The sequence below is a fragment of the Ciconia boyciana genome, chromosome 1 (genome assembly GCF_034638445.1).
Source record: "Ciconia boyciana chromosome 1, ASM3463844v1, whole genome shotgun sequence".
NCBI lineage: Eukaryota > Metazoa > Chordata > Aves > Ciconiiformes > Ciconiidae > Ciconia > Ciconia boyciana.
Window position 1 is genome coordinate 61,438,412 of NC_132934.1, and position 26,787 is coordinate 61,465,198.

The 26,787-nt window shown below is 42.2% G+C and overlaps 1 protein-coding gene across 7 annotated transcripts; it reads right to left on the reverse strand.

Annotated features, from left to right (window-relative positions):
• Window positions 1-575: 575 nt before the first annotated feature.
• TCP11L2 (t-complex 11 like 2) lies at window positions 576-18,479 on the reverse strand. Of its 7 annotated transcripts, none has more exons than XM_072870622.1 (11): window positions 18,147-18,479; window positions 15,138-15,268; window positions 12,976-13,145; window positions 11,567-11,699; window positions 10,484-10,604; window positions 9,534-9,754; window positions 8,435-8,571; window positions 7,205-7,392; window positions 5,622-5,803; window positions 4,687-4,859; window positions 579-4,118 (listed from the first exon to the last, which is right to left on the reverse strand). In XM_072870622.1, exons 3-11 carry the CDS (start codon window positions 13,109-13,111, stop codon window positions 3,874-3,876), a joined length of 1,536 nt encoding a protein of 511 aa, XP_072726723.1. In that variant the 5' UTR covers window positions 13,112-13,145; window positions 15,138-15,268; window positions 18,147-18,479; the 3' UTR covers window positions 579-3,873. The 7 variants fall into 7 exon arrangements, with proteins under 7 accessions (XP_072726739.1, XP_072726731.1, XP_072726723.1 ...); XM_072870593.1 differs by having other exon boundaries at window positions 580-4,118; window positions 11,567-11,702; window positions 18,233-18,478; XM_072870585.1 differs by having other exon boundaries at window positions 580-4,118; window positions 11,567-11,702; window positions 18,147-18,478.
• Between the last annotated feature and the right edge of the window lie 8,308 nt (window positions 18,480-26,787).

Genomic DNA, 26,787 nt, shown 5'->3' on the forward strand with positions numbered 1-26,787 from the left:
TGCTCTTCCCCTGCTCCAGTGTCGGGTCCCTCCCATGGGAGACAGTCCTCCACAAACTTCTCCAACATGAGTCCTTCCCACAGGCTGCAGTTCTTCACAAACTGCTCCAACATGGGTCCTTTCCACGGGGTGCAGTCCTGCAGGAACAGACTGTTCCAGTGTGGGTCCCCTGCGCGGTCACAAGTCCTGCCAGCAAACCTGCTCCAGCGTGGCCTCCTCTCTCCACGGGTCCTGCCAGGAGCCTGCTCCAGCACAGGCTCTCCACAGGGTCACAGCCTCCTTTGGGTACATCCACCTGCTCCAGCATGGGGTCCTCCATGTGATGACAAATGACCAAAGGAGGATTGAGAAAGAATGCAAGGAACTGATAAGGAGCTAGTAAAAGTTAATACAGCAACCCTGAAGAGACAACATTGTAAATCTAAGATAAGGGAAGCATCTGCTAACCCACCAGTCACTGAAGCAAACTACCCAAAAGTAACGTATCCCCATCTTAATACAATTATAGTGTTAAAATACATACCCCTAGGGAGAAGAAATCTAAGTTTGGCTCCCCCCCCCCCCCAGTTAGCGACCACACGTAGTTGGATAAAAAAGTAGTACAACTTTAAGATTAGTATGTAGCACAATGAACCAATCAGAATGTAATGTATAACATTACCTTGTTTTCTAAAAATATATAAATGTTGTAACTTTGCAAGGAGGGTGTACTAGATTTGTGGAGCTAGCACGTAGCACCCATCTCTGCGCAGACACAAAACAAACAAGTATCTCGGCTCTGTGTGTTTTTTGGCTTCTTGCACACCAGGTAAAGAACCCAGATTTGGGACAACACACGGGCTGCAGGTGGATATCTGCTCCACTGTAGACCTCCATGGGCTGCAGGAGGACAGCCTGCCTCACCGTGGTCTTCACCACAGGCTGCAGGGAAATCTCTACTCTGGCACCTGGAGCACCTCCTCCCCCTCCTTCTTCACTGCCCCTGGTATGTGCAGAGTTGTTCCTCTCATATATTCTCACTCCTCTCTTCTGGCTGCTGTTGTGCAGCAGTTTTTTCCCCTTCTTAAATATGTTATCACAGTTATCACAGTTGCTGATGGGCTCAGCTTTGGCCAGCAGCAGGTCTGTCTTGGAGCCAGCTGGCATTGGCTATGTTGGACATAGGGGAAGCTGCTAGCAGCTTCTCATGGAAGGCACTCCTGTAGCCCCCCTGCTACCAAAAGCTAGCCCCACAAACCCAATACAACCTTCTTCCAAGGAGTCAGATTTAAGCAAGCAACTGTTTTGAATGTTATTTGTGCAGCTGAATTAAAGTCACTACTCTACACTCCAGCTGCAACTGAGAAGTTACAGAAAAAAGAAGAGAGTCACAACATATTATTAGTGCAGTCATTTATCTTCGGCATTTAACAATCCATTACATTTAAGAAAGCTTGCATAAATGACTTTTCACCACCAGTGGTATCACAAACAAAATTTAATGCATACAAAACCTCAAATATTTGTACTTCAACAGAGAAAGCTGCTACAGAATGGTATCTTGTTTCACAAGGACAACTTCAGAGTAGAAGCAAGTGCGTTTCAGCCACGGTAGCATAAACAGCATGCAACACATGACATTAAACAGATGCAATGTCCATGTTTGAAACATTAAATAAAAATTAAGATACATGAAACAATCACTTGAAACATAGGCCATGCTGTAAAATGCCCTTTGCAAGTCACCTTAATCACCAAAAAAACCCAATGAACCTAATTTTTTGAGTATTTACTGGTAGAAACTAGTATGACAGTTTCCCAAGTACATTGAAGATCTATAGTTTGATGTTTATTTTTACAATAGAATGCATATAAAGTATTATAAAATGTTCATAATGATGTTATAAATCATCTTCAAATGCTCATAAAATCCTCTTTTGGCTGAAGCTCAAAATAGTTCAGGTATTTCTAAAGATGCAGCAAATCACTAAGATTTAATTCCCTATAATTGCTTTTGAAATGCGTTATTCTCTTGATGATTTTGAATTGCATATTAAAATTTCATATTAATCTGAGCAAGCCTGTTTTACCTAGTGGCACAACTACTATATTCTAAGAGTTCCTTTCTCTCAGGTTTTTCAGGCTTCAGGAAACAGTTCCCTTTAAAATATGTATTCATTTTGTGCGATGTTTTTACAAGGGATAGAGCAGAAGTGCACTAAAGAAATTTCTTTTCTAAAAAGGCATTTTGAAGAAAGTTTTTCTTATCATGTACATGTGGCCAAAGTCCTTGGACACTGAGGAACAACTGACTAGAAGTCATTTCCCTTACTAAAAAGAGTACACAGTTCTGTAAAAATGGACTACAAAGCCACAGTGCTAATAATGCCCAGTTTTTTTAGACCTTTATGATAGACATAGTAATGTACATACACAATTTGTGTGACACATTAAGCTTTTATGGGCTATTTTTTGTCTCCTCATAAAAATAGATTGTTAATATAAAATATTAAAAACAAGCTATATAACTTGTACCACATGGAGTTTATATATATATATATGACATTTTAAAAGGACTATTATATGGCAATATATTAAAAGATCATTTTCAAGTAAATTATGATTCAATTTCATAGACAAGAACATGTCTATAATACGTATTCCAGCAGTATCTATTCCCAGTAATCTGAACTATGCAAAACAAAGCCTGTATAAACTTACAGAAGTTTACTTCCACATTTCTCAGTTTCAAGCCTATTCATTTTCTGTATGGAAGATTCCTGATGCCTTAAATGGGAACTAAGTATTGGGGCCTACTCCAAAGGAATTTGAAGAAAGCGGCAGTATTTCTCTCAGACTCAGTGAAAGTGAATCTAATCACATTTTCAAGAATGACTAATTATTTGGGTTCTTGCTTTCAGACCCAAGAATATGTTTTGAAAAGCTCATGCCCTCATCCAACAGAATGTAGAAGGGGAAGTTGCTAAGGTACTCTCTAAGGTCACTCTCAAGTGCTTTTGGGAATAAAGGTCAGAAAGACCTAACTTAAAAATACTTAATACCCATTAAGATCAAAGATCAGTACATACAATATTAGAGATTAGATTTAAGATCTGTATGACCTCCACTGGATAAACAAAATGCTTATAAACATTATATACAGAAATTTGCTCCACACCCACCCCCTGCCAACATCATGTTTCTTAGATGTTTATCATTAATCTCAATTAGAGTTGAGAAGTTCTGAATGATTCCTACTTTAAGTGGTGAATGCTTCTTCTGTAACTGCTATACTCCAAACAGCTTATAATACTGGCATTCCTTAATGTAACAGAGGCTAAGTTCTAGTTCCAGTAATTGCAGGACTACCAGAACTTAGCCTAGTATGAACCTGGTTTTGGTTACAAAAGCAGTTAATGCTATACTTTTTTGCTTCAAAGTCTTTTCAGAAACATAATTGTTTTATTAGATGTTCCTCTACAAAAATACAATGTAAGCATAGAACATTTTATCTACAATTGTTTTTTCATTTTGTAATTGCATTGCTATATGTAAATATATTTAAGTTGAAAAATAACATTATGTTTTAATGGTGGCAAAACAGTTAAGTACTTTGCCAGCTCTTTCCCACCGCAAATCATAATCAATGCTTGCCTTGAAAACTAATAATTCACTGGCTATTACAAGTGACAATGCATTAAACAAATTTAGTCTATTAAAATATATGTATGTCCTTGAAATCAATTTCTTTCCAGTGAATTTCAGAAACTATCTGCATAAATTTTACAAGATCTCTCTCATTAATAGTCACTGGAGTGGACTATTCTTAGTAGGGAAGTCAGATCACTGTCTTGGAAGTTAAAAAAAGGGATACAGAAATAGGTCTTTTTTTTTTTAATTGGCAGGTGTTTCTGTTTCTGCTTTCCCCACTGGTGCCTCAGGAAAAAGTAGTTTTCTAAGTATGTTTGCATAGAATGGTCCATACACTTGTTTATTGAAGTTCACAATGCTCGCATACTGAGATCCAACAAACTCCATCTCCGTCTGAATCACAGAAAGGCCTCCTGGCATAGTAGGCAAACACTTCTGAAAACTCGGAAGAGCAAGGAAGCTTCTCATGAAGAACTGGATTCGTTTGTCTGAAATGGAATATAAAGCATGCTCAGAACAAATGTAAACCCAAGATGAAGCCATACTCATTTTGTAAGCACCCTGCACATCAGCACAGCAAAAAATCCAAGTGTAGGTAACAACTCTTTCCCAAGCCTGTGCTGCAGTGGGAAACAATACTGAAAGCTTCTTAAAGTTGGCTCCTTGCAAGGTGGACACAGCATAAACCTGCTGCAAGAAGTTATATTACCTGATATGAAGTAGACCCAAAAGAAAAACCACTAGATTTTAAACCCAGAACTGACAGAAGGGAGACTGCATAGCACTCATTTTTCTAAATTCTTCTCCAAAATACTAGCATCTCTAAGCTTGTTTGTACAGACACTTTCTAAATTATTTCTAGCTGCGACTAACCATGCTCTGCAGCATACCAAGAACACCATCTATAGGTAAACAACATTTCCTTACTTCTCATTGACCCAGTATTTTACTGCAGTAAGAAAGTGCTTTTAAAAATTAGACAGCTGATTAAGCTTGCTGGGAGTAAGTTTGTGTACAGACACATACAATAAGACAATTATGTATTATCTTACTAACCAATCAAGGAACTGACAGGATTATTCTCCTCAACAATATGAGCAATTTGACCCATTAAATTACTCTGCATTTCTTCATTAAGAGCAGGAAGACCTCTTTCAGTTAGAGACCTGTTCACTTTGCTGCAAATCTGGACACCAATAGCATTCAGAGCCTCCTTCAAATCAAAAGTTCTGGAAGAAAGAAATAGAAAAGCATTAACTTTTGCAGTTCCTGCAGCATAGGTTGTAGGGTGACCCCTCACTTGTCTCCTTTCCCTTTTATTTTCAACTCTGCAATGAGAGAATTTAGAAAAGTTATCTTTTGCTTTTGCAGATTTATGTACATCTACAGATACAGGACAAATCTCCCTGTGGACGATAAAATAAGGACCTCATTGTGATTCAAACAGGAAAAAAATCATTTCAAGTGTGCAGCAGTGACACCAGTTCATTTTGCCCTTATGCTTAGGTGTTTTGCTGGGCCACATGCATAACATTTCATGAGAAAAAGCAGAGTGGAAAACTATTTTATGACACTCTTTCAGATCACATCAGACTTGCTTGTAGTGCAAGTGGCAGCAGAAAGAGGCAGCCAAATAGCTTAAACTACCTACTACAAGTTTGAAGCAACTGGCAAGACAATTCAGTGCGTGTATTGCCACAGTCTCTCCAGTATTAGGAGCATATGAATGAACTTTAGTACTAGGCTCCAAATTCTGTAGACTAACATCAAGATTAAGATTTCATTAAAATATAACTTTGAAAACATGCACCTAACATACAGTAGACTTACACCGTAAAGGGACCATAGATATAGGAAGATACCAAATTTTAATTATCTATTATTAACAAGCACTGGCTATGACATTTGTATTGTTTTCAAGGGTTTTCAGATCACCTGGTATTTCCTGTTAAAAAAAATAAATACAAAGAGTGATAAAAACAAGGCCTTACTTCTTGTTCATGCCTTCAAGAAGAGGAACAGAGATCCTTTTCAGTTGGTCAGCAAAATCAGGCACATCTACAATTGCTGCACCCACCGTATTGTTTGTTATGAGACAAACACAAGCTATGATTTTTAATTGATTGAGCTTTTCTCTCAACTCCTGAAGACGAACTTCATCTGTTATTAGAGTCTAGAATTGAAACAATAATACTAATTTAGGAATATGGAGGGAGAGAGGCAGGGAAAAGGACAGATATAGGATGTAGTCATGAAGCATTAATATTTTTCATCACAAATATGCAAAGTCAGAAGAGACAGCAGCTGAAATACCCTGAACATGTAGTATTGCACAAAGTGGCATTATGTATGAGTACCAGAAGTAAGTCTGTGGCAGGAAGAAAGGTAGTGCCTTCAGTGCAAAGGAAACTGAGGACATTGCATCTTATTCCTCATCACTGCTGACAGAAATCTGCGACCAACAATTCAGCCCATGATGTGGAATGCTCAGGGGATCCAGAGGACATTGTAGTGATCAAGGTTACAGACAGAATAGTCTTCTGGATTCAGCTGTCCTTTGAAAAATGCCATAATCTGTAACTGATGGACAGTGATGAACAACTGTGCATGACAGCCACCAGTTCAACCACCGGAGCAGGTTCTGCAAGCAATACATAACCTGCTACAGGCAAAAAAGCCAGATGATCATACCAAGAATGTAAGTAATTCCTACAGCAAGATGTAGCTGGAGTGACTTATTTTAGGCTAGAAAGAGTTCATCCTAACCAAATCCCTCTGCTGAGAAGCACAGGGGTGTTAACATTCAATTGTTTGGTAGTAATTTCATAGTATGACAAGCTAGATCCACCAGAGGATACCTACGTGTAGCTCTTATTCAAAACTGTTTGAAGGAAGGTAAGAATAAGGTGGTCTCCCTTCTGTCCACTGACCAAGAACACTAAAAGCATCCCCATGTATTTAGCAAATTCTCTGCCAGGCCACCCTAAGTATAGCTAAGGCGCTCACTGCAGATGCTAATTTTAGCCCTGACTGATGGCCAATTTCAAATTGGCTTTACGGAAAGTTGCAGAGGTCAGTAATCAGGAGTTGGAGGGAAAAACTGAACAGTGATTCTTGAAGCAACAGTTTATATGCACTGAGAAAGGGTGAATGTCTACTTTAGAGGGCTTTGAGTTTTTACCGATTCTGTTCTAAAGAAAGAGTAATCCCACCAATTCCTGCTGCTGTTAGGAAAACAGGATGCTACAGTTAGCTCTCTCAAAGACACAGAAAGCCAAGTGCTGTCAGTACAAGGCCCAGTCTTTGACCATGGCCAAGACTGCGCTTAGGGTGGAGCTGGTGAGCTATGACTGGATAGATGGAAAACAACCTTTACATTCTTCTTTTCTAGTTATTGACTTGCCCATCTCATATTTCAGAAGCTAGACTAGCATATACTCTCCAAATTTACTATTCAGTAATTTAAGAAGTGCAAAAGAATACTTCACCTATTGTATTCAATAGCAGGATTATTATACTACACCAATGTTTTCATATAGCCAGAAATCTGAAGACACTGAAATACACTTCTTACCTCTGGAATTGTTTTGTGATAATCCCATTGTAACAGTTTCAAGTAGCCGTTGTTTAGCACCAGTGTAGGACTAATAATTGGTTTAGAACTACTATCAGCACCAGGGGATGATGAAGATTCATCAGAAATAGATGACAACTCATCTTCCATTGATTCCTTTATCCATTCTGTTGTGAGATCCAGGGCACCTAAGCATTGCAAATCAGCACAGATTTACGGCATGCTTTCATCAAAATAAGCACCAGCTTGAGGAGAAGAGTTGTACGCATAAACAAGAGTATTGAACTTCTGAAGACTAAGCAAACATAGTGGACAACTGAGTCTTCACACACATAAATTCTCTCCCTCGCTTTTTTCCACTGATCATCTTCCATTGTTCACCTTAATATTCTAGCTAGCTTGTACAAACCCACAACAAATTGTTAGACTTCAGCCAAGATTTTTGGGTAAAAAAAGCCTCAAAGTCTGAGTTCCCAAAGCAGTTTTTCCCCTTTTTCAGGGAGGCCACTTAGTAGTTGGGGCACAGGACTGGAAAGTAGAGGTGAAGGGAAATAAACAGTAGTAACAGCAAATGAAATGCTTTTAAAGAGTTCTTTCTCAGGCTGCATATATAAACACTGCAGGCCCTATCAGTGGCTCAGGGTTCCCATTTTTTAAGCCCCTGGCCCAGATGTTAGTAAGTTTACTTCTTCTTCTTCTTGGAAAAGATATTTTCCTGAACACTGTTTAGCCATATTACACAAAACCTGTAATAGTGGATCAAGTTGACTTTGCATCACCTAAGTTTTCCTCAGAGCCTGCCTTTTGTTTCTTAAAAAAATTGATCCTGTCCCTTCCAACTTTCAGGAACACTAACTGGTTTTACATGTTTACTTCAGACTAACAACAGACTTGCTGCGTACAAGAGATAAAAGTCTCATCTTTCAGTATGTAGGGCTTCTGCCTCCAGACAGTAAGAGCCATTGTTTGTTTGTTTTTCAGATACCAACCAATTTAAGTAAATACAAATTTGTCTGAAAGCACCCCAGGTTACAGATAAACATACTTTATAGCAAGTTAAGCAATTGCCCATTGGTAGCTTGCTTATCAAAGAATTTTTACATTAGTTAGATCCAGACAAGAAACTGAAGTTTTCCTCCAAATTAACTGCAATTGATAGATTTTATAGCATGTCTTTAAATAGTCCCCTTTTTAAAGAAAGATTTAAATTAAATATAGCATGATACCTACTTGGTGTTTCTTCAAGAATTTCCTGGAATTTTGTTCTTTCGTAGTCCACCAAATGACGCTGAAGGTATGGCCTCAGGTTTTGAATTGTGTAATTAGCCATATCCACTTTCATCAGGTCCAAAACACGGAATATTTGTCTGAAAGGAGGAGTTTAAAATTTGACAATTACAATAGTCTATTGATTTTAACCAACACATGTGAGGTACACCTACATTAGCACTTTAATTTCAACTCTGGGAGAAGTAAACTCCTTCATTGGTATTTCAGTGTAACAGATATGTTACCTATCTTCCAGGATATTTGAAGGAGTATTGTGCATAAGGCTTGGTGTAAATTACAGAGAACAGCACAAATATGTAGCATCACTAAATGCTACAACCCTGTAACAGAAAGAGAAGGGTTTTCAAGAACTATATCAATTGGTACGTTTCAGCCTAAATTAACAGACTGTAACTATTTAGTCACTCTAATTGCACCAATAGAAACAATCCTTCTGACCCAGTTGCTTTGGTCCCAGTATCTGATCCAAGTTGCAACAAAACAGTAAAACAAGAACCATCATTTACTCTTAATACTTCTGTGTACCTAAGGAGCAGTAAACTGGTTTCTGCCCTATTATGCAAGTGTGTTACTCAAGTTCAAGTAATAAGATCTTTACTAAAGAGATTTTAAATCCAAAGTTTGTCCTTCTAGAGGAAGCATGCAATAAACAGTTCAAGAAGGAACAGTACAAGTGTGCTGCTTAAATTTTGTAAGGATGAACAAGACTGAAAAAGCAGTCTCCAAAACACAGATTATTGCAAGAGTGCTTTTTTTGGTTGTTCGGTGGCTTAGATATTCAGAGCTGGTAGTGTTTGATCTAGGCATTCTACCCATTTAATTCAAAAGTAAGATACACATAATATTCTGGTCACAGTGTGTCATAGCTCCTTCCCTTTAATTCTTCTGTATAGAAAAAGTTTTCCTATGGTTTGAAAACAGGTGTTATGCAAACTGACACAATTTAAGACTTCTTTTTAAGACTTCACCCCCCTCCTCATTTCCCAGTACTCTTTCAGAGAAGAGGTTTTTCCTCTAAAAAAACCACCCAAATACCAACCTCAGTAATTCTACGATATTGTCAGTTGCTTTTAACTGTTTTATATCGTTGTCTCTTATTGGAGCACATAACTTTCCCATAGTGTTGATGATATAGTTAGCTAGCCCATGAATATCAACAGCATTATGTTCTGCCTGCTGTCTTATAAGATCTGTATCTAGAACTTCACAAATTTGATTTTGCATCCTGTTTGCTCCAGGAGTCAGGAAGGAAAGAAGAATCTAAAGTAGGAGGGGAAAAAAAAAAAAAAAAGGAAAAGCTTATCAATAAAAACCAAACCACTTCGTAAACACACCAAAGTAAGATTTTAATATTAATGTGTCAAGTGCATTTAGCTGACTGACTATAACAGGACACATTAAGACTGGACATTATCTAAGGTAGCAGGAAAAAAGGACTGTTAAAAGGATCACAGTACAGTTCTGCAAAAATGCTCAAAGCCAATAAACCAGAAAGCATGTCAATAATGAGACTCTTTCAAAAACTAGGAGGCTGCCCTGTAAAACAAACATTTACTAACTTAAAATTTTGAAAGAATTAGTATTGTGCCAGGATTAAGGGTTTGTTTGTTCCCTTGTGTGATGATCATAAACAATAAAGTCTATTTGGGCAGGTGCGGTCATGTTTATACTCCTATTCATGCCCTAAGCTCACAGTATGTTGCTGGAAAGAGGCTGGTAGAGATGTGAAGCTCTGAGAAAAGAGCTGACTTGCAACTAACCATCATGCAATGAAAGCTGAGTGGACATGCCACTGTGCATGTGTGGCCATATTCATGGTTAATATAAATATACTATAAATAGACACCTATTGCAGTTCTGAATAATCATGGTTTCATCTTAAAAGAAAACCTGAAGGTGTTGGCTTGACTGAGTTAGCAGACCCTTCAGTGAAGTGAGAGACTCTCAGACCTAAGCTGACAAAACAGTACTGCGGGGGAGGAACGTTACCTCCTTAATTTCCTCAAAGAGCTTGATAGCATGTTCATATTCTGGAGGATCTTCATTCAGTTCCGATTCCAAATGATCCCAAAACGCCTTGTGTACAATTCGTTTCACTGTGCCTGCAAAACTGTGGAATAAGTCGATTAGATACAGAAAAGACTCCCAACTAGCTTTCATCCTTGGAAAAGTGTTTTAGATTAGCCTAATCACTTGTTGGGAAACACACAACACCTCACCAGCTATTGTGCCCTGCAACCGTATCTTTCTTGGGCTGTGGATCATCAGCTCCCAAAACATGTCCTAGACTAACAAGCCTTTCCTAGCACACCTGTATCTTTTAAAGCAGTGCTGGCAATTCAGATGTAGGTAAAGAGATATTACCTTTCCTTTTTCCTTATTGAATTTGTATTCATTGTCCTAACCTGGTACGTTATGTACTAAGCTTTCTTGAAAACCATTCTCTGTCATATAACCAATTATCAGTTAAGGGACTTGTGCAATTAAAAATCTGTTTGTTTTTTTACATAAGTTTTCTCAAAGTAAAGACCAGGGTCATTTTTAAGTTAGACATGTCTGTAAGCAAGAACATTTTAGCTACCTACATTAGAGAAGTTACTTCTCACTTCCTCTGGATCTCCAGGTATTTCTGCATCTCTTCTGGGGCTAATATTAGAGCTATGTTCATGATGAGCTCTATCTTCTTATCACTATGTCACCAATGAGATACTACATACAACTGCATAGAAGGCCACCATTTCATCGTTTCCACAGGGCTTGGAACTGCACAGAACAGACCGCTGCTCATCTTCACTATGGGCATTCATATTGCATTAGCCTTTTACCCTCCATATGACACTTAAGACGGAGAAATATGCTCCAAGACAGCGTATCAACTCAGCTGGACTGCAACACTTGTTCCAAGCAAGACAGCTTTGACAGTGACTCCTGGAGGTGCAGGATAAAAATCTGTAGCCCTCCAAGACGTTTTGGTTTGGTGTTTTGTTTGTTTGTTTTTTTAATTTGCTGCTCCATTCATTTCTCCTCTCTTCCTAACCCCAGTGCTGCTTTTCACAAAATTCAGGCTCTTACCTGTTCCGTGGGAAGTCTTCATCTTTTATGCAAAAATTTGCATTTACAGCAATTTCATGAGCTAGAGTCAAGTGTGTCAAATTTCTGGCAGCTGCCATCAGTTCATCAAATGTAATAATCTTGGGAGGGCTTGCTGCTGGAAAAACAAGATCAATTCAGGCCAGATATCTACAGTTGGTATGTGCAATTGAAAATATTAAAATTTAGAAATTTTACTGCTTGCTAAGTGGACTCTAGTACTCTAGAAGAAACAACCTAGGATTACCAGGTCTTTATATCTTCTTAAAACATTAACTCAGGAAACTCCCAGCTTATCAGGGGTGTGTATGTGTGGGTAATACCACATAAGCCTCCTAACATTTTGAAGAGCAATTTCATATTTCTGCATCTTAACTAAGATATCTTTTTTCCTTTAAAACAGGATCTTGCATTCCAGATTTCCTATCGACTGTTCCGTAAAATCCACCAGACCAAAAGCACAGGCAATAACAGATACCAGATGTCCATTATAATTTTGAGTACGTAATGGCTATATTGTAGCTTTATTGCTTGTAGGGAATGTTCTGAAGAACCCCCCACTTATGTTCCATAGCAGATGCATCATAAGTTACACTCCCTTTTTACAAGTAAGTATTAACAACATAACAGAAACTCTACATTGGAAAGGAAGAGTAAGTTCCCAAAGTTTCTAAACCCCCAAATTCTGTCATTTAATTCAGTATTTGGAATTAAGCCTCTGAAGACTGGTAATAAAGACAAAGAGCCAGCTGCCAATTGCAGCTCCACTAACAAGCTTGTTTTAATGTAACACTTCACTTACATAGATGCTAGAAAGTATGCATGATCTGAGAATGCTTACAGACATGAACACGAAGCACATCTTAACCAAGGTTTTATTTATCATTACTCAAAATACCTTCCTTGTGCAAATGTGTGTTTTCTGTTTGATCCTAATATTTATGGAAGAAAAAAATGTGAATTCAAGACTAATTTCATGTAACGATGTTATACTATAAATACTATAAATCTGTAAGTTACAGATTTAATTTTTAAGTGTATGGAGCAAACAGAAGAAACCCACCCTTTGCACAAAGTTGTATCTGGTTGAGTAAGAGACTGCTACCAACATCAAGATTAGCTCAAGATTAGGATGTCCACGGTGGCACACTTTTCTTACACTTTCCGAAGGGAAGAAGTGCACAGGGAGACCCCCACGGATACAGCTGCTGGTGGTGTTCCACACACAAGGAGATGTGCTGCTTCATAGCACAGAGAAAGCCATTCCTTTCTCTTAATACTCTTAAACAGAGATTCAGAATCCCAGCTTCTACCCACGACAGCAAAGAGAAATGAGATACGTTAGCCTTATCTGCCTACGTACAATGCAGGTAAGGTTAAAATAGGCTTACAGGCTGGGGAACTGGGTTTGCTTGAAGAATCACTGTTAAAGCTCTGTCTCGAATATTCAGAGTCGCTAGAAGAAGCTGTGCTTTCAGAGAGGCGTGAAGAATCTGAATCACTGTTCTGGTCATCATTGAGAGGCATTCTGATTCACTTTAGCTGCTATAGTAAACAAGACCTGGAAAGACAAATACACTTCCCATAAAACCAGCACTTACTATTTTTTTGTTCGTTGCTCAAAAGTCAGATACTGATCATTATATTGTGAATGAAGAACAATAGTTGCCTTTCTTAAAAAGGCATTACAGAAAGCATCTGGCTTGACATGCAGAATCATAGTTATTAATAAGCTACACCTGTTCTGCAAGAAAGTTTTGTACCTTCTGCTGTTTTATACCTTAATGGTTATGTTAGAGACAGTCTGTAAACTGGTTATATTTAAGAAATAGAAGACTACCCACAGTAACCCCTGAAGTTGCTTGTTGTCAGAATTTTGGAAGTTCAACATCCATAAAGGCATCTCATGATGTTATCATCCCCCACCTGACTTCACCAAGGAGTGATGTTTAGCAATTAGCTTCCTTCCACAAATGGACTGCACTGAGTGTAACAATTCTGAAGCAAATATAGAAGTTACTGGGGGAGAACAGGCAAATAATTCAGAATACTACATTTCTGACAGGGTGTAGCTAAAAGTCTGGCCTGCTGCTTTAGGTGGGTCTTTGCTCAGAATTGGATTGACCCTTCCTAGGGGTGAGGGTGGATGGGTTTTCTGTTTTAAGTCAAATGGTAGCTCTGAGCCTCTAACACTACGTTCAGCACATATGACAAATAGCACTGAGAAGTCTCATGCTTCGTAGTGCTTCTGTCTACATGAAGAAACTGCCTCCCAGGCAGATAATCTGCAACTGCAGAGAACTTGGACAGCTGCATAGTGCAATAGTTTAATAGTTGCATAGCGTATAGATTAATAGTTGTATGACAGGAAGTGAAAAATATATTCATAATCATATTTAAATGAGAAACTAGAAGTCAGCGGTAATTACTACCAGAGGAATTTGGCCTAGATACCAAAAGTAGCTGTCCATCTTTGCATATGGCCATGAGGAATTCTGTAGTACACTTTATGAAGAGACATATCCAACAATGCTTTCCATCAGCAAATTTAAGTAATATGACTTAATTTATGATTAAATTGCATCAACTTCAGCAGGCAAGGAATACTGCACTTTGCAACTGCTGAACTTGGAAAAAGCCACTTTTGGCAGCAAAAGGATGATCTTTGTGTGTACTTATGTGAATCAACGTACTGTGGGGTCAAGAGATACACAAGAGGGAGTAAGAATGAAGATTTCTTTACGCTGGCACCTAGTTAAAGCTTAGAGCATTTGATTTTTCAGGTACCAGCTCATCCTGAATAGGCCTTTATAACTTGATGAGGTATTAACTGATGAGTACTCCCCTGTTAATTGAGATGATTAACATTTGTTAAGTGTATGTTTCCTCCTCCTCCTCTCCCAAGAGGAAAGAGGATGCATTTGAGTGCCTTTTGTAATGTTTTATGCTGGGTTTTGTGAAAAGAATTAATCACATCAGCAAGAACACAGCTGACAGTTTATTGCCTTACTGGAGAAGCCGGTAAGAGATACTTTTGATCAGGATATAGAGGTCATGGGTTCAAGACTTACGGCATTAGTTGTGATCCTTGACATCATAACTCTTTTATTAGAACAGCAATTTTACAATTTCTAACAAGCAAATTAAAACAAGTAGGTATTTAAAATAGTATCGACTAAACAAGACAGAGTTGCAAGAGAATCTAGAAAACCAAAAGGCTGAGATATTTTTTACTTGGAAGTTATATTTGTCTAAGTTACAATTAGAAATTAATGACTAGTTAATGTTACGCAAGAGACTAAAACTATTTCTTCGATTAAGATTTGTGTAACAGATCTCAAAGCTGACGCTGACTAGAAACTAGTTGTGATGAGTAACCTACCTACAGAACGCGCTCCAGGTTCTTGATCTAGAACCGCTCACTTAAATACAGTAACCCTACAGAGCCTGCAAAGCTTGTATTACTCTCCCACTATTGTTTCTGCATCAGCATCAGAACCCTATTTCCAGGCTTTAATCATGTATAAAACCCCTTCATATATAAATAACTAACCTCCAAAAGGTTAATGTTGCATGTGGTCCATCGAAAGAATTGATTAACGTTGTTAACAGTGTACTGGCCCAAAAGGTCTTGTAAATCAGTCGCCTAGTATGAGCACCTCAAGATGCGTCTACTGCCTCAGTCTAGGTGTTAAGAACATGGAAGAAATTAAGTGACCATTAAAAAAACAAAATTCTCACACAATTTATACATCATCAATTCAAGTAGTTCCTCTTAACTGTCAGTATGATAATTCTAATAAATATTCAAATTAATAAATATTCAAATATTCAGATTTGCAGGGTGCTCCTGACAGCAAGTACTAAACCAGCTATGAAGGCAAGTCAGCATTGCCATTTTCTACCCCAATCTTGATTCCCAAGACCACCAAGTTGTTAAGGTAGAAATTAAAATTATATATATACACTAAGTCTTTACATACTAGCCCCAGCAAAGGATCTTTCGGCAACAAAATACTTGCATTTCAAAGAGGCCCATGACATATTTTGAGGTACCGAGACCATATCTGTTCCTACAATACATGCGCACATACGAATAGTAGAGTTGCCAGTAGAGTGCTTCAGAAGACTTAATTTAAATTAGTAAGTTTCAACAACGCAACAGATAACAACACACTGAAAAAACACTGCAATCTTTGCCACAGTAAATATATTTCCTAGTAGGATGTCTCAAATGGAATAGTAAGGAAGAATGGGTGCATTCTGCAGATTCAGAACATTATTGCTAAATTGTAAGTTTAAAAGGTAAACAAGGCAGCATGCACATCAAAGTAAACATACATGAATACACAAGCAGAATCTGGATATGCCATCTACAGTTTTTAAACATGCTGCCCAACAGCTAAAAAGCTTAAAGAAAAGTACATTCATTGAGCATATCAAAGGAAAGTACAAACAAAAAAAAAAAGACTTTTCTAATTAGTTACAACAATTAACAACTCAGTTACTTAGTCCTTTCTTCACAGCATACACTGGAAGAGCTGCTTTTCCTTATGCTTTTGTAGACAGCATAGACCTTCTCATAAATTACTAAAGCACAAGTTCATATGTAATTTTAAGTTTAGATTAATATAATTCCCAAATGAAAATATTTCAGAAAGCCCTTTAGCCTTCCAAAATCTCTTTGTAACTCACCATCTTGAATAGACAATACCACCTTCTTATTTTTGAGTTGTTCATTAGGTACTACATATTAGGCTGTTGTTTTAATACACAGCTTAATATCCTACCTATTCTATTAAAGAGTCAGCCTGTGGTTACAACCTGCTTTACTCTTTCTGCATTAAAAATAACTGATGTTTACTTTTATATTAGGTTGGATACCTTCAGAGTGGGCTTCATTACACTGTTTGCTTTCTTTCAATCAGTACTATTTTGCAATTTTTTTTTTAAGGATAAACTCTAAACAGAAGACCAAGCTAAAAATATCTTCTAAATTTACAAACCCCAAGTTTACAGTTAATTTAACAAGGAAGAACTAAATTATCATGGTTTCTGCTGCTATTTAGACAGTTTTGGATTATTCTTTTTAGTAAAGATGCAATGAATACAACACTGTAGATGCCTAAAGGCATCTTGCTCTTATACGGTCACCGCATCACCCAACCCGATCATTCACTTAGAACTGATCAAGACTGCAAGATCAGATTCGTTTTAGAGAACACAAACACGCTTTTTATTCCTGAAGGCTTCCTTTAGAAGTTATTTTATGAAGCACCTGGGAAAAAAAGACAGTTTGGAAGGGTTTTTTTTTCTTCAGATACCATCTACAAGAAGAGTTTTTCCACAGCCCTGCTTTGTTCAAATAAGTCCCTCCATCCATGCACACTTTAAGTGCTCTGTCCAGTTTTACCACTATAAATGTCTAAACTTTGTTTATTCTACTGGGCTTACATCCTTACTATCTCCAAGCTGGCACAGACTGAATCTCATTTGGGCTCGAGTTTCCCTTTCACTGACTCCACCTTTGTAAGCACTCACGGCACAGGAGCAGAAAAGAGCCTTTGTTAAGAGTTACGGCACTTCCTCATGCCTCATCTTTCACAGCTTATAGCCGACATTTCTCTCCTTTAGCTTTCTAGTTCCGCAGCTCTTCCCTTTACACATAGGATTCTCTTGATGAAGGTTTAAAAATATGTCAGTAAGAGCGAGATGAGTACGTGTCCCCCAAGCTCTGCGCGTGGGACAGCCACGGGAGCTGCCCTCACCTCAGATATTTCGGCAACGCGCTCCCCCAGCGCCGTGACGGGAGGCCACAGGCCCCCTGAGGGGAGGCCGGGGACCCCCTTCCCGCCCCCCCCCCCCCCGCCAGCTCCCCTCAGCGGGGCGCGGGGGGAGCGGCACCGCCGCCGGCGGCTCCTCCTCTTCCTCCATCTGTTTCGCTGTCTGTCTCCTCCCCCGGCCCCATGTTTTTAACAGTTACCAGAGGCAGGAGTTTGGCACTCGCCGACGAAAACAAACAGCGTTTCCAAGGACAGGCCCGGGGGGAGGAAGGGAGGAGGAGAAGAGAAGGGGGAACCCTCCCTCTGCCAGCCGCGGGGAAGGCGAGCCCGGCTGCCCGCCTCCAAGTGTCCCGGCCTCACGTCCCCCGGGGAGGGAGCCGGGGCGCCCTTGCTCTGCTGGAGGGGGGCTGCAGGGGGGAACCCCCGCGGCTGCGCCCGTCGGGACGGATCGTCCCGGCAGAGAGCGGGCATTAAGGGACGGAGACAGACCAGGAGACACGGGGCAAGGGGTGCGCTGCAGACCCAGAGCAGAGGCTGCAAAAAACACCTGCTGCAGCGGGAGCCCCGTCGGGGCAACAGAGCGGAGCTCCAGTCCGCCACCTCCCAGCCACCCCACCGCACGGAGGGGCAGCAGCCCGGGCCAGCTCTGACCCGGACTCACCCCGTAGCTCATCGCCTGTACGTGCCCAGACACGCAGGCGTGTGCCGTGCGGTACAGTACCGCCATCAGACGGCGCGGCTCAGCCGCAGCCCTGCCCCTGCTCGCCCCGGTCACTCACCGCGGCCCGGCGGCGGCAGCAGCAGCAGCTCGCCCTCCTGTGCAGCGCTCGCCAGGGCTTTAAACAGCCCCCCCAGACTTACATACCCAGCCCGGACTATTAATGTCTTCCTTGGGCGCGTCCATCTCTGCCGGTGACGGGGGGGACGCGTAAGTTTTTCCTGCCTGCCAACGGCGAGTTAGCCCGAGGGACTTGGGTCAGCCCGCGCCTATCCCCGTAGAAACAGCCCGTGTCTCCTCATTCTGCCCGAGGCCGAGCACTAAGTGGGGAGAAATATGAGCTGACAGGGGAAGACGGTTCTGCAGGCTCCCCCGCGCTGAATGGGCCCTTCCTGGGGGGGGAAGGCCGGAGGAAGGGCTGGGTGGTGTTTACGGAAGAGCCGCGTCCATCCGGACGGACCCCGCCCCTTCCCCAGCGTGGGGCGGGGCCTCGGCGTTAGCCCCGCCCCGGAGCCGCTTCAGGGGATGGGCCGACATGCCGGCCCCACAGAGGCGGGGAGGGGGAGGGGGAAAGGGGGTCTTCTCGTCAGGGGAAGAGGCAGCACCTCAGGGCGTATTTGCCTGTCTCCGTTCACTGCGCTGCCAAGGAAGCTTTAAATATACTCCCACGAGTTTTCCTGCGCTGGTTTCCTCAGTGTCTCGACGGGGAGGGGTGAGACGCCCCCTCCACCCCGCCATCTTGGCCCCCCCACTGCCACCCACGCCATCTTAGCCTCAGGGGAGCCACTCAGGACTGTGCCGAGTTTAGTCATCTGCCTTGCTCATGGCTGTGGTGTTAGGAGGCCTGCTGAGCGCCCACTGAGGAACGCAACATGAAGCAGTACAGCACTATTATTATAAATGCTTTGCTTATTGCTGTATTGACCTCATCCACCGGGCAGCTTCATGCACCCACTGGGCCAGCAGTACCTCTCAGGGTCATCATCTCTTCCTGTCACAGGAGCTACGTGCCACCATTGCCTCACCTACCAGGAAGCATGAAGGGCAAAACACTCGCAGTCATGTCTGAGGCAGGAGCTAACTAAATCAAGCCTTGCTCATCATGAAGACACAGAGCTCCCCGTCCTGCAAATAATCTTTAGCATGCGTGACAATATGGGATAGATGTTGTATTTGCATAGACTAAAGCCTGCTGTAGGAACTATCAACCTCTGCTATAAAAGCAAGGGCTCAAAGCAGGGAACAGAGTTTGGCTACTGTTGTGGTTTAACCCGACAGGCAGCTAAACACCACACAGCCATTCACTCACTCCCCCCCAGTGGGATGGAGGAGAGAATAGAAAAAAAAAAAGGTAAAACTCATGGGTTGGGATAAAGACAGTTTAATAGGACAGAAAAGAAAGGGAAAATAATGATAAAAGAATATACAAAACAAGCGATACACAATGCAATTGCTCACCACCCGCTGACCGATGCCCAGCCAGTTCCTGAGCAGTGACCCCCGGCCAGCTCTTCCCCTAGTTTTATCGCTGAGCATGACGTCGTATGGTATGGAATGGCCCTTTGGTCAGTTGGGGTCAGCTGTCCCAGCCGTGTCCCCTCCCAACTTCTTGTGCACCCCCAGCCTACTCGCTGGTGGGGTGGGGTGAGGAGCAGACAAGGCCTCGACTCTGTGTCAGCACTGCTCAGCAGTAACTGAAACATCAGTGTGTTACCAACATTATTCTCATACTAAATCCAAAACACAGCACTGTACCAGCTACTATAAAGAACATTAACTCTATCCCAGCCGAAACCAGGACAGCTATGCAAGTGCCCAGTGCCCTGCTCGAGTGGGAGCGCTTGCTCCCAGCGATGCAGAGCACCTGTCAGCCCTGCCGCTCTGAGCCCAGCCATCAGAGACATTAAATGGGATTAAGTCCAACAGCCTAATCCAATAGCTTCCATAAAGAAGACGATGTTTTAAATAACTGTGTTTGCACTACTTTGCCCCAGTTTGTGCATGTCACATGGCAACGACAATCTGAGAGAAGCTCAAAAGAGCTTTGGAGAAGACTGTCTGTGATGGCATACAGATGGACTACCTTGTACAGGACTGTTTTCACTTCCAAGGACATTATTTATTATTATTTTTTACATGCATTTTGGCTTAAATGCCATCTGAAAGATGGGGGAAACCTGAGTTCTGGTCTTTGCTGTGATGGCTGCTGATGCTTTTTATTAATTAACCAGCTATATCATCTAAAACTGCATGAAGAGTGCTTGCAGCAAACACCAGGGCCAGTGACTCAGGGTCCATTTTGTGTGCTGTGTGGACCAGCAATTGTGGAAACCTGTGGTGCTCAGTGGCCTAGCTTGCACAGGGAGGGAAAGGGAAGCCCCAGCCTCACCAAGTAAACTAGCTTCTAAATATTTATATGAAAGATCAACTTTACAGGCAAAAGTATCTCAGGGGTATCACCATACATCATGGAGTAAGAGGTGGAATTCCAGAAAGGGATGGCTTTAAAACAACTTTTTTTTCAGCTGTAGCAGTGCCCTTCTCCCACAGCACACCACCTGTTTTGGAGCCGATTCTTAAGTACCTAGCTTGCTCTATCTCTCTATCTCGATGGATCTTAAAGGTCTTTTCCAACCTATATGATTCTGTGATTCTGTGATTCTGTGATCTATCTATCTGAAATGTGCATCCGTATATATAGCTGAGGCACCAAAGACATCTTCAAGATTCCAGTCCAAAAGCCAAGAATAAATTAGACACTGCAGTACTCAACACTTAACCTCCTTTTTGGTTTCAATTCCTTCCTGATCCAGAGACATTGAAGCTATAGGCCATTATATGGATCTTGAAGTAGATTACCTACTGTGGAGATTTTCTCCACAGAGCAATGTCACTCATTTCTCATCTGTATCTTCTGCAATGTCAGCCAGGAAAATAATTGTATAGCCTTTAAATTTGTTCTGCTCAATTAAGAAGATCAATGTCCTTGTGTCTTCTGTATTACATGCAGGTATGTCCTGGTTTTGGCTGGGATAGAGGTAATTGTTTTCCATAGTAGCTGGTATGAGGCTATGTTTTGGATTTGTGCTGAAAGCAGTGTTGATAATACAGAGATGTTTCAGTTACTGCTGAGCAGTGCTGACACAGAGTCAAGGCCTTTTCTGCTCCTCACCCCACCTCACCAGCGAGTAGGCTGGGGGTGCACAAGAAGTTGGGAGGGGACACAGCTGGGACAGCTGACCCCAACTGACCAAAGGGCTATTCCATACCATACGACGTCATGCTCAGCAATAAAACTACGGGGGAGGTTGGCGGGGGGTCACGGCTCAGGGACTGGCTGGGCATCGGTCAGTTGGTGGTGAGCAGTTGTTTTCATTTGCATCACTTGTCTTTCTTGGGTTTTATGTCTCTCTCTTTGTTATTTTCCTTTGCATCACAATTTATTATTATTTTATGTTATTTCCATTATTAAACTGGTTTTATCTCAACCCACAAGTTTTCTCCCTTTTACCCTTCCAATTCTCTCCCCCCATCCCGCTGGGGGGAGTGAGCGAGCGGCTGTGTGGTGCTTAGTTGCCAGCTGGGGTTAAACCATGAGAAGGTACAAATTCGGTACAAATTTGAAATTTTGACTAGTGTCTCAAGTTGGCCTTAATTCTTGGCCTTTCACAACAGAAGCACTGTTAATTGAAATGAAGGACTAGTTTGTGCTCAGCCTTTGCAGCAAGTTAGTTCATACCCTTTCCTTACTGTTACCAGTAAAACTGGCAAAGACAATAAAGCCTACAATTAATGCACTGCTTTATCCAGCAAACAGCAACACAGCTACTGAGTGGGTAAGACGTGCAGCTGCATTTGCCCCTGGAGGTCAGAAATGTCCCAGTTTGTGGCCAACCGATGGTTACAGTGGGAGGAGAGGGAAAGGGCAAGGCATGTTATTGTTTACACCAGGGCCCATGACAACTAAGTTGAGAACATAACTTTAAGTCACAAGATATTTTGCCCTAATCCTAATAACTGAGCCAGGCAGACTGGCTTTAGCACTAACAGATGGATGTTAAGACTCTGGGTTGACTGAGACCATTAGGCCCAGATTTGATAATAGGCTCAAGGGTCAGACAAAAAGTCTACGAGGCAGGTGTAAGGATGCTTTCTCAGCTTGCTCTTCTGTGGAGTTTCCTGTATTCCAAGGAGAAATAAGTCTTGTGAGAGGGAAACAGGACTGCTACTTCTCCCCACCGAAGTACTGGGCTTCAAATTCACACAGAGGCAAAACAGAATATTGAAACTTCTGAGAGAAAATGGTACATCAGTAAACTCCCTAACCGCACCAGTCTGCAGTATCTAGCTACTTTACCACCTCAGCAAATTCCTAATGCACACTCCCTTCAGCACTAGTGGTCTGTCTTTCTGTACACAGGAAATAAAGGGTTTGACCCACGGTGTCAAATACAATGAGAAGCTGTTTGTAGAGTGGTACTCCTGGTCAGGAATAGTTTGTATTGATTCCTTGGTGAGAAAAAGCCTTAGCTAGTACATCGCTAACATTTTCCTTGTCAGTGCCAAGCTGGAGAAGGAGAAATGGCATGACAGTTACCTACACTGCCTTACTACCTGAAACAGATTTACATCCCTTGATGCTTAACATTGATGATCCTCTTGATTATTGTCTCTGGTAACATCCATATGGCTCAGTTCTTACGGCAAACTCTCTGAAATAAACGGCTTCAGAGCTAAAATCCTGGGTCTTAGGGTACTGCTACAAATCCTGGCCTTTCTAGGCCCTTCCCAAATAGAAATCTGAGATCCCCCTTATCATAACGTGTGAGACAGCTAAGGCTGTGGCTAGATGTTCACTGGGGAAACTCTGCTATTCTGGCCTTCCCAGGGTGCATTGTTTATTGCTGAAGATTTCTACTCCCACGGTATTGAGGAGGACAGAGTATTCTGAGGGTTCCTTATCCGTTTCAGTGCAAGCCCTCCTCCCCCCACCCCGTATCAGCTCCAGCCACCTCTGGGATGTATTTAAGACAACCTTCTGACCCCGTTGCAACCTCTCCGCTACTTGTTAGGGTCAGGGCAATCAGCTAACCAAGTTCTGTTGTGGTGTCCATAACCTGTAGTCACTCCAGCATCCTCTTCAGCTAGTGACTTTTGGCCTCAGGTCTGCGCATTTGACAGAATTGTGCTGACAGAATGCCTGAGACAATCAACTGTAAATTCTCCTTCTATCACCCATGCTAGTAGTTACTGACTAGAACACCACGCACAGACCAAACAGTTCAGTTCATCATAAACCTTGGCAGAAGTATTGAATGGAGCTGGATTTGCCGGGCTGACGCCAGGGGCTGTAATCCTGCTTGGGTTTAAGATTCACTGTCTCTGAAGAATACCTAACCCGAAAGTTATTAAAAAAAAAAAAGAAGGTACTGGGGATCAAAGGAAAGACCAACAAAAGAAAATGTCTTCCAAGACAAAACTTGATTGGATTTCTTGCTGTAAGCAAACAGAGAAACAGATACATTAGCACCTCAAGCTTTTATCTTGCAAGGAGTTATGGCTTGCACATTAATGTAATGAACTTCCACTCGTGGAATAAATCTTGGCAACCAATGCATTTCAGTATAACATAAAAGCATGAAAAAGAAATAAATTGAATTTGCACTAGCAGTTCAGCAGCCTAGGTGTAGAACTAGAAAGAGCTTGTTGCTACTAACATTTTTTTATGTCTTAGAGACACTGAAGCTACATGTGTAAGATCTTTGCCCAGAAGCCCCAGTAGAGCTTTAAAGCATTATTTTCATTCATTGACTCTGTGTCTTGAACAGAATTTTCTTTCATCCCACACAGATCTTTAATACGGGCAAATATTAACAGATACAAACATGAATACAGGCTTTTTTAAAGTTAGCTTTAGATAGAAAGATACACATTAACATACAGAAGAAGAGTAACATGTCTGAGGGAGAAACCAACTGCCAAGAACTTTTCATTGCATTGTTCTTAAAAAAACAAACAACAAATCCTTTTGAAACTACTACCATTACTACTGGTTGTCTACCCAGGTCTAAATACATAATTGCTTTGCATGATCCTAGTCATGAACCCCCTGAGAGAATGTGAGACAGAGGCTGTAATATAAGTCTACCACGTAAGCATCTCTGGTCTTAATAATTGTGAAAGAAAGGGGCAAAACAGGATCAGCTTACTTTGTTCATTGATCGTCTTGTGATGAAATGAAAGGCAGTTTTCAAAAACACTTGAGAGTCCATCCTGATACCCTAGATACTCAGCATATCTATCGGGTAGGAGGAAGGAGGTGTTAGAAACTGAGTAGCCTCATTGGTCCGGCAGTTGGACTGGAGCTTTGCAGGTTCCTTCCAACTGGAATTATTCTATTCTATTCTATTCTATTCTATTCTATTCTATTCTATTCTATTCTATGCTATGCTATGCTATGCTATGCTATGCTATGCTACGCTATTCTATATCTGTCTGAAACATGGGTAAGTGTGGGGATGAAGCAGTGAAGAAGATTTTTTAGCATGTTTTTGTTTTTAGGATTCTCCAGTACAAACTCTGTCCCATTGGACACTTTGTTACAGCACTGTCCTAGGTCCAGAATCCTGGGTCCAAGTGCCTCATGGAAGCTGCCAGCAACATACAGACACCACCAGATTGCAAGCTCTCTTCTACTAACTCTGAAATAGCAACTTCCAATATGCATCTTGCTTTGAATCTTCAGGCAACTCATGAAACAGAGTTCCTGGACAGGAGAATATAAGTCTTGCTTCCAATTTCAAAGGGAGCAGTAAACAGGACATCAGCACAAGGGACTCAAGAACGGAAGAAGGCCAAGCCAATACAAGTACAATGTACTCCATCAGCTAGTACATGAAAAAGTCTGTATCGCTGTTGCCTGCAACTGAGGTTGCCTGTACCTCGAGGCTAAAAGAAAATATGCCCCAGTCCTTTCTTGTAAAAATTAGGACTCACTTCCAGAATTGTAATCCATAGTTACAAAAATCAGATGCGGTGACACACCTTCACCTTGCACTGTGCATGTGTGGACAACTTTACATAAAAAGTTACAAAAACCACTTCCCTGTAAGCCATCTGTGATTAAGGGTCTAGACCCAAAACATGATAAAATTCTTTAGTGACCTGGCAGAGCAGTTAGATGTATGTCAGACAACACTCACTACATCAACCTGTTCAGTTAGGGCTAAAGGGCATAAAAAGAGGTACAATACTGATGAATTCAAGGTGTATTTTTGAAACAGTTAAGTGTTTCTGCGCTATCATCTGTCCTATAGCCTGGCCCAAAGCAGTAGGCAGACAGTAGAAGGGGACTTAACGTTGTACTTTTTCAAGTTTCCACAATCAAGCTGGTATATGATAACAATTCAAGATACAACTACTCAGTTTCTGAAACGGGTTTAAACAGCTCTTTGTGATGCTGGAAAATTTGAGGGATTTTCAAAAGAAGTTTTAAAGTTATTCCCGTATGATATCTCCCTCCCACCCAAACACAGGTGCAGCGCACGTTCTCCTCCCCCTTCCACCATGTAGAGTACCCACCCCCAGCCCTCTATTACCAGTGCCCTAAGATTGCAGCGTCAAGCCCACCCAGTTCCCTTGCATAAGGATCCTCTATGACAGTCAGATGCATTTTTTCCCCCCGATATGACCGCTAATTAATTCAATGCACAGCAGACTGATTCCTCCACCAACGCCTTATCCCTTTGCTCTGCCTTGCTCTCCTCTTCCCCACTCTCCTTTCCTTGCCGGCATATCCAAATCAATCAGCTCCCACCTCCATACAATCTGCCTCCTTACAAGCAGGAGAAAAATTGAGAGCACGAAGACGATGAAATGGCGGGACTGTGCAGGCCCTGGCTGGAGCCAGCGGCGCAGGGGATGGCCTGCTCGGCCTTTCTGTCCTGTGCCGGGACATGCTCTGTTGGGAAGATGAACGCAGCGGGTTCATGCCGACGTGGTGAGGCGAAAGAGCATGCTCGGAGTGCAAAAGCTCCGCGGGGAATTTCGGTGCTGAGCTCCCAGCCTCTACCGAGTGCGCTCAGACAAAGGAGTCCGTGAAACCGGGGGGGAGTTTGTGTCGGTCCAGAAGCACTCCTGCCAGTCAAGGCAGCTGTTGTGTGCCCGAGGGACCAGCCTGATGCCAAGTCTCTGCTCTAGAGGCACTAGAGACAGGGGGGTGCGTTGCGTACGGAGAACACAACTTTTTCTCCACGCCTTGCTCTCGGAGCTTGCTGCAATCCTATCAGCCGAAATCACAGTCAAGCAAAACAGAAGTTGCAGGAGGCGGGAGCCTTCTGCGCTCTGCCACCAAAACTACATGCAGGACTAAAAACCGGCAGCGGCAGGGAGCTGGGCTTGGGGACGCCTGGGGGCGGGGGACTGCGAGGGGGGGAAGCCCCGGCGCACCCCGCTCTGACACCCCCGGGCTGGGTCCCGCGGGCAGGCGTGGCCGAGGCGGCCCCGCTCGGGGGAGAGAGGGTCTGTCACCCCGGGGCTGGGCGGGGGCTGCCGCTCCGCCCTGGCCGCCGCTGCCCCGTCCCGCTGCCTCCCTCGGGACGGGGCCGAACCCGCGTGCGTGGCGGCTCCCCCCGGGAGGGACGGGGGCCGTCCCCGTGTGCGTGGCGGCTCCCCGGGGCGGGGGCCGGGGCGGGGCGGGGAGC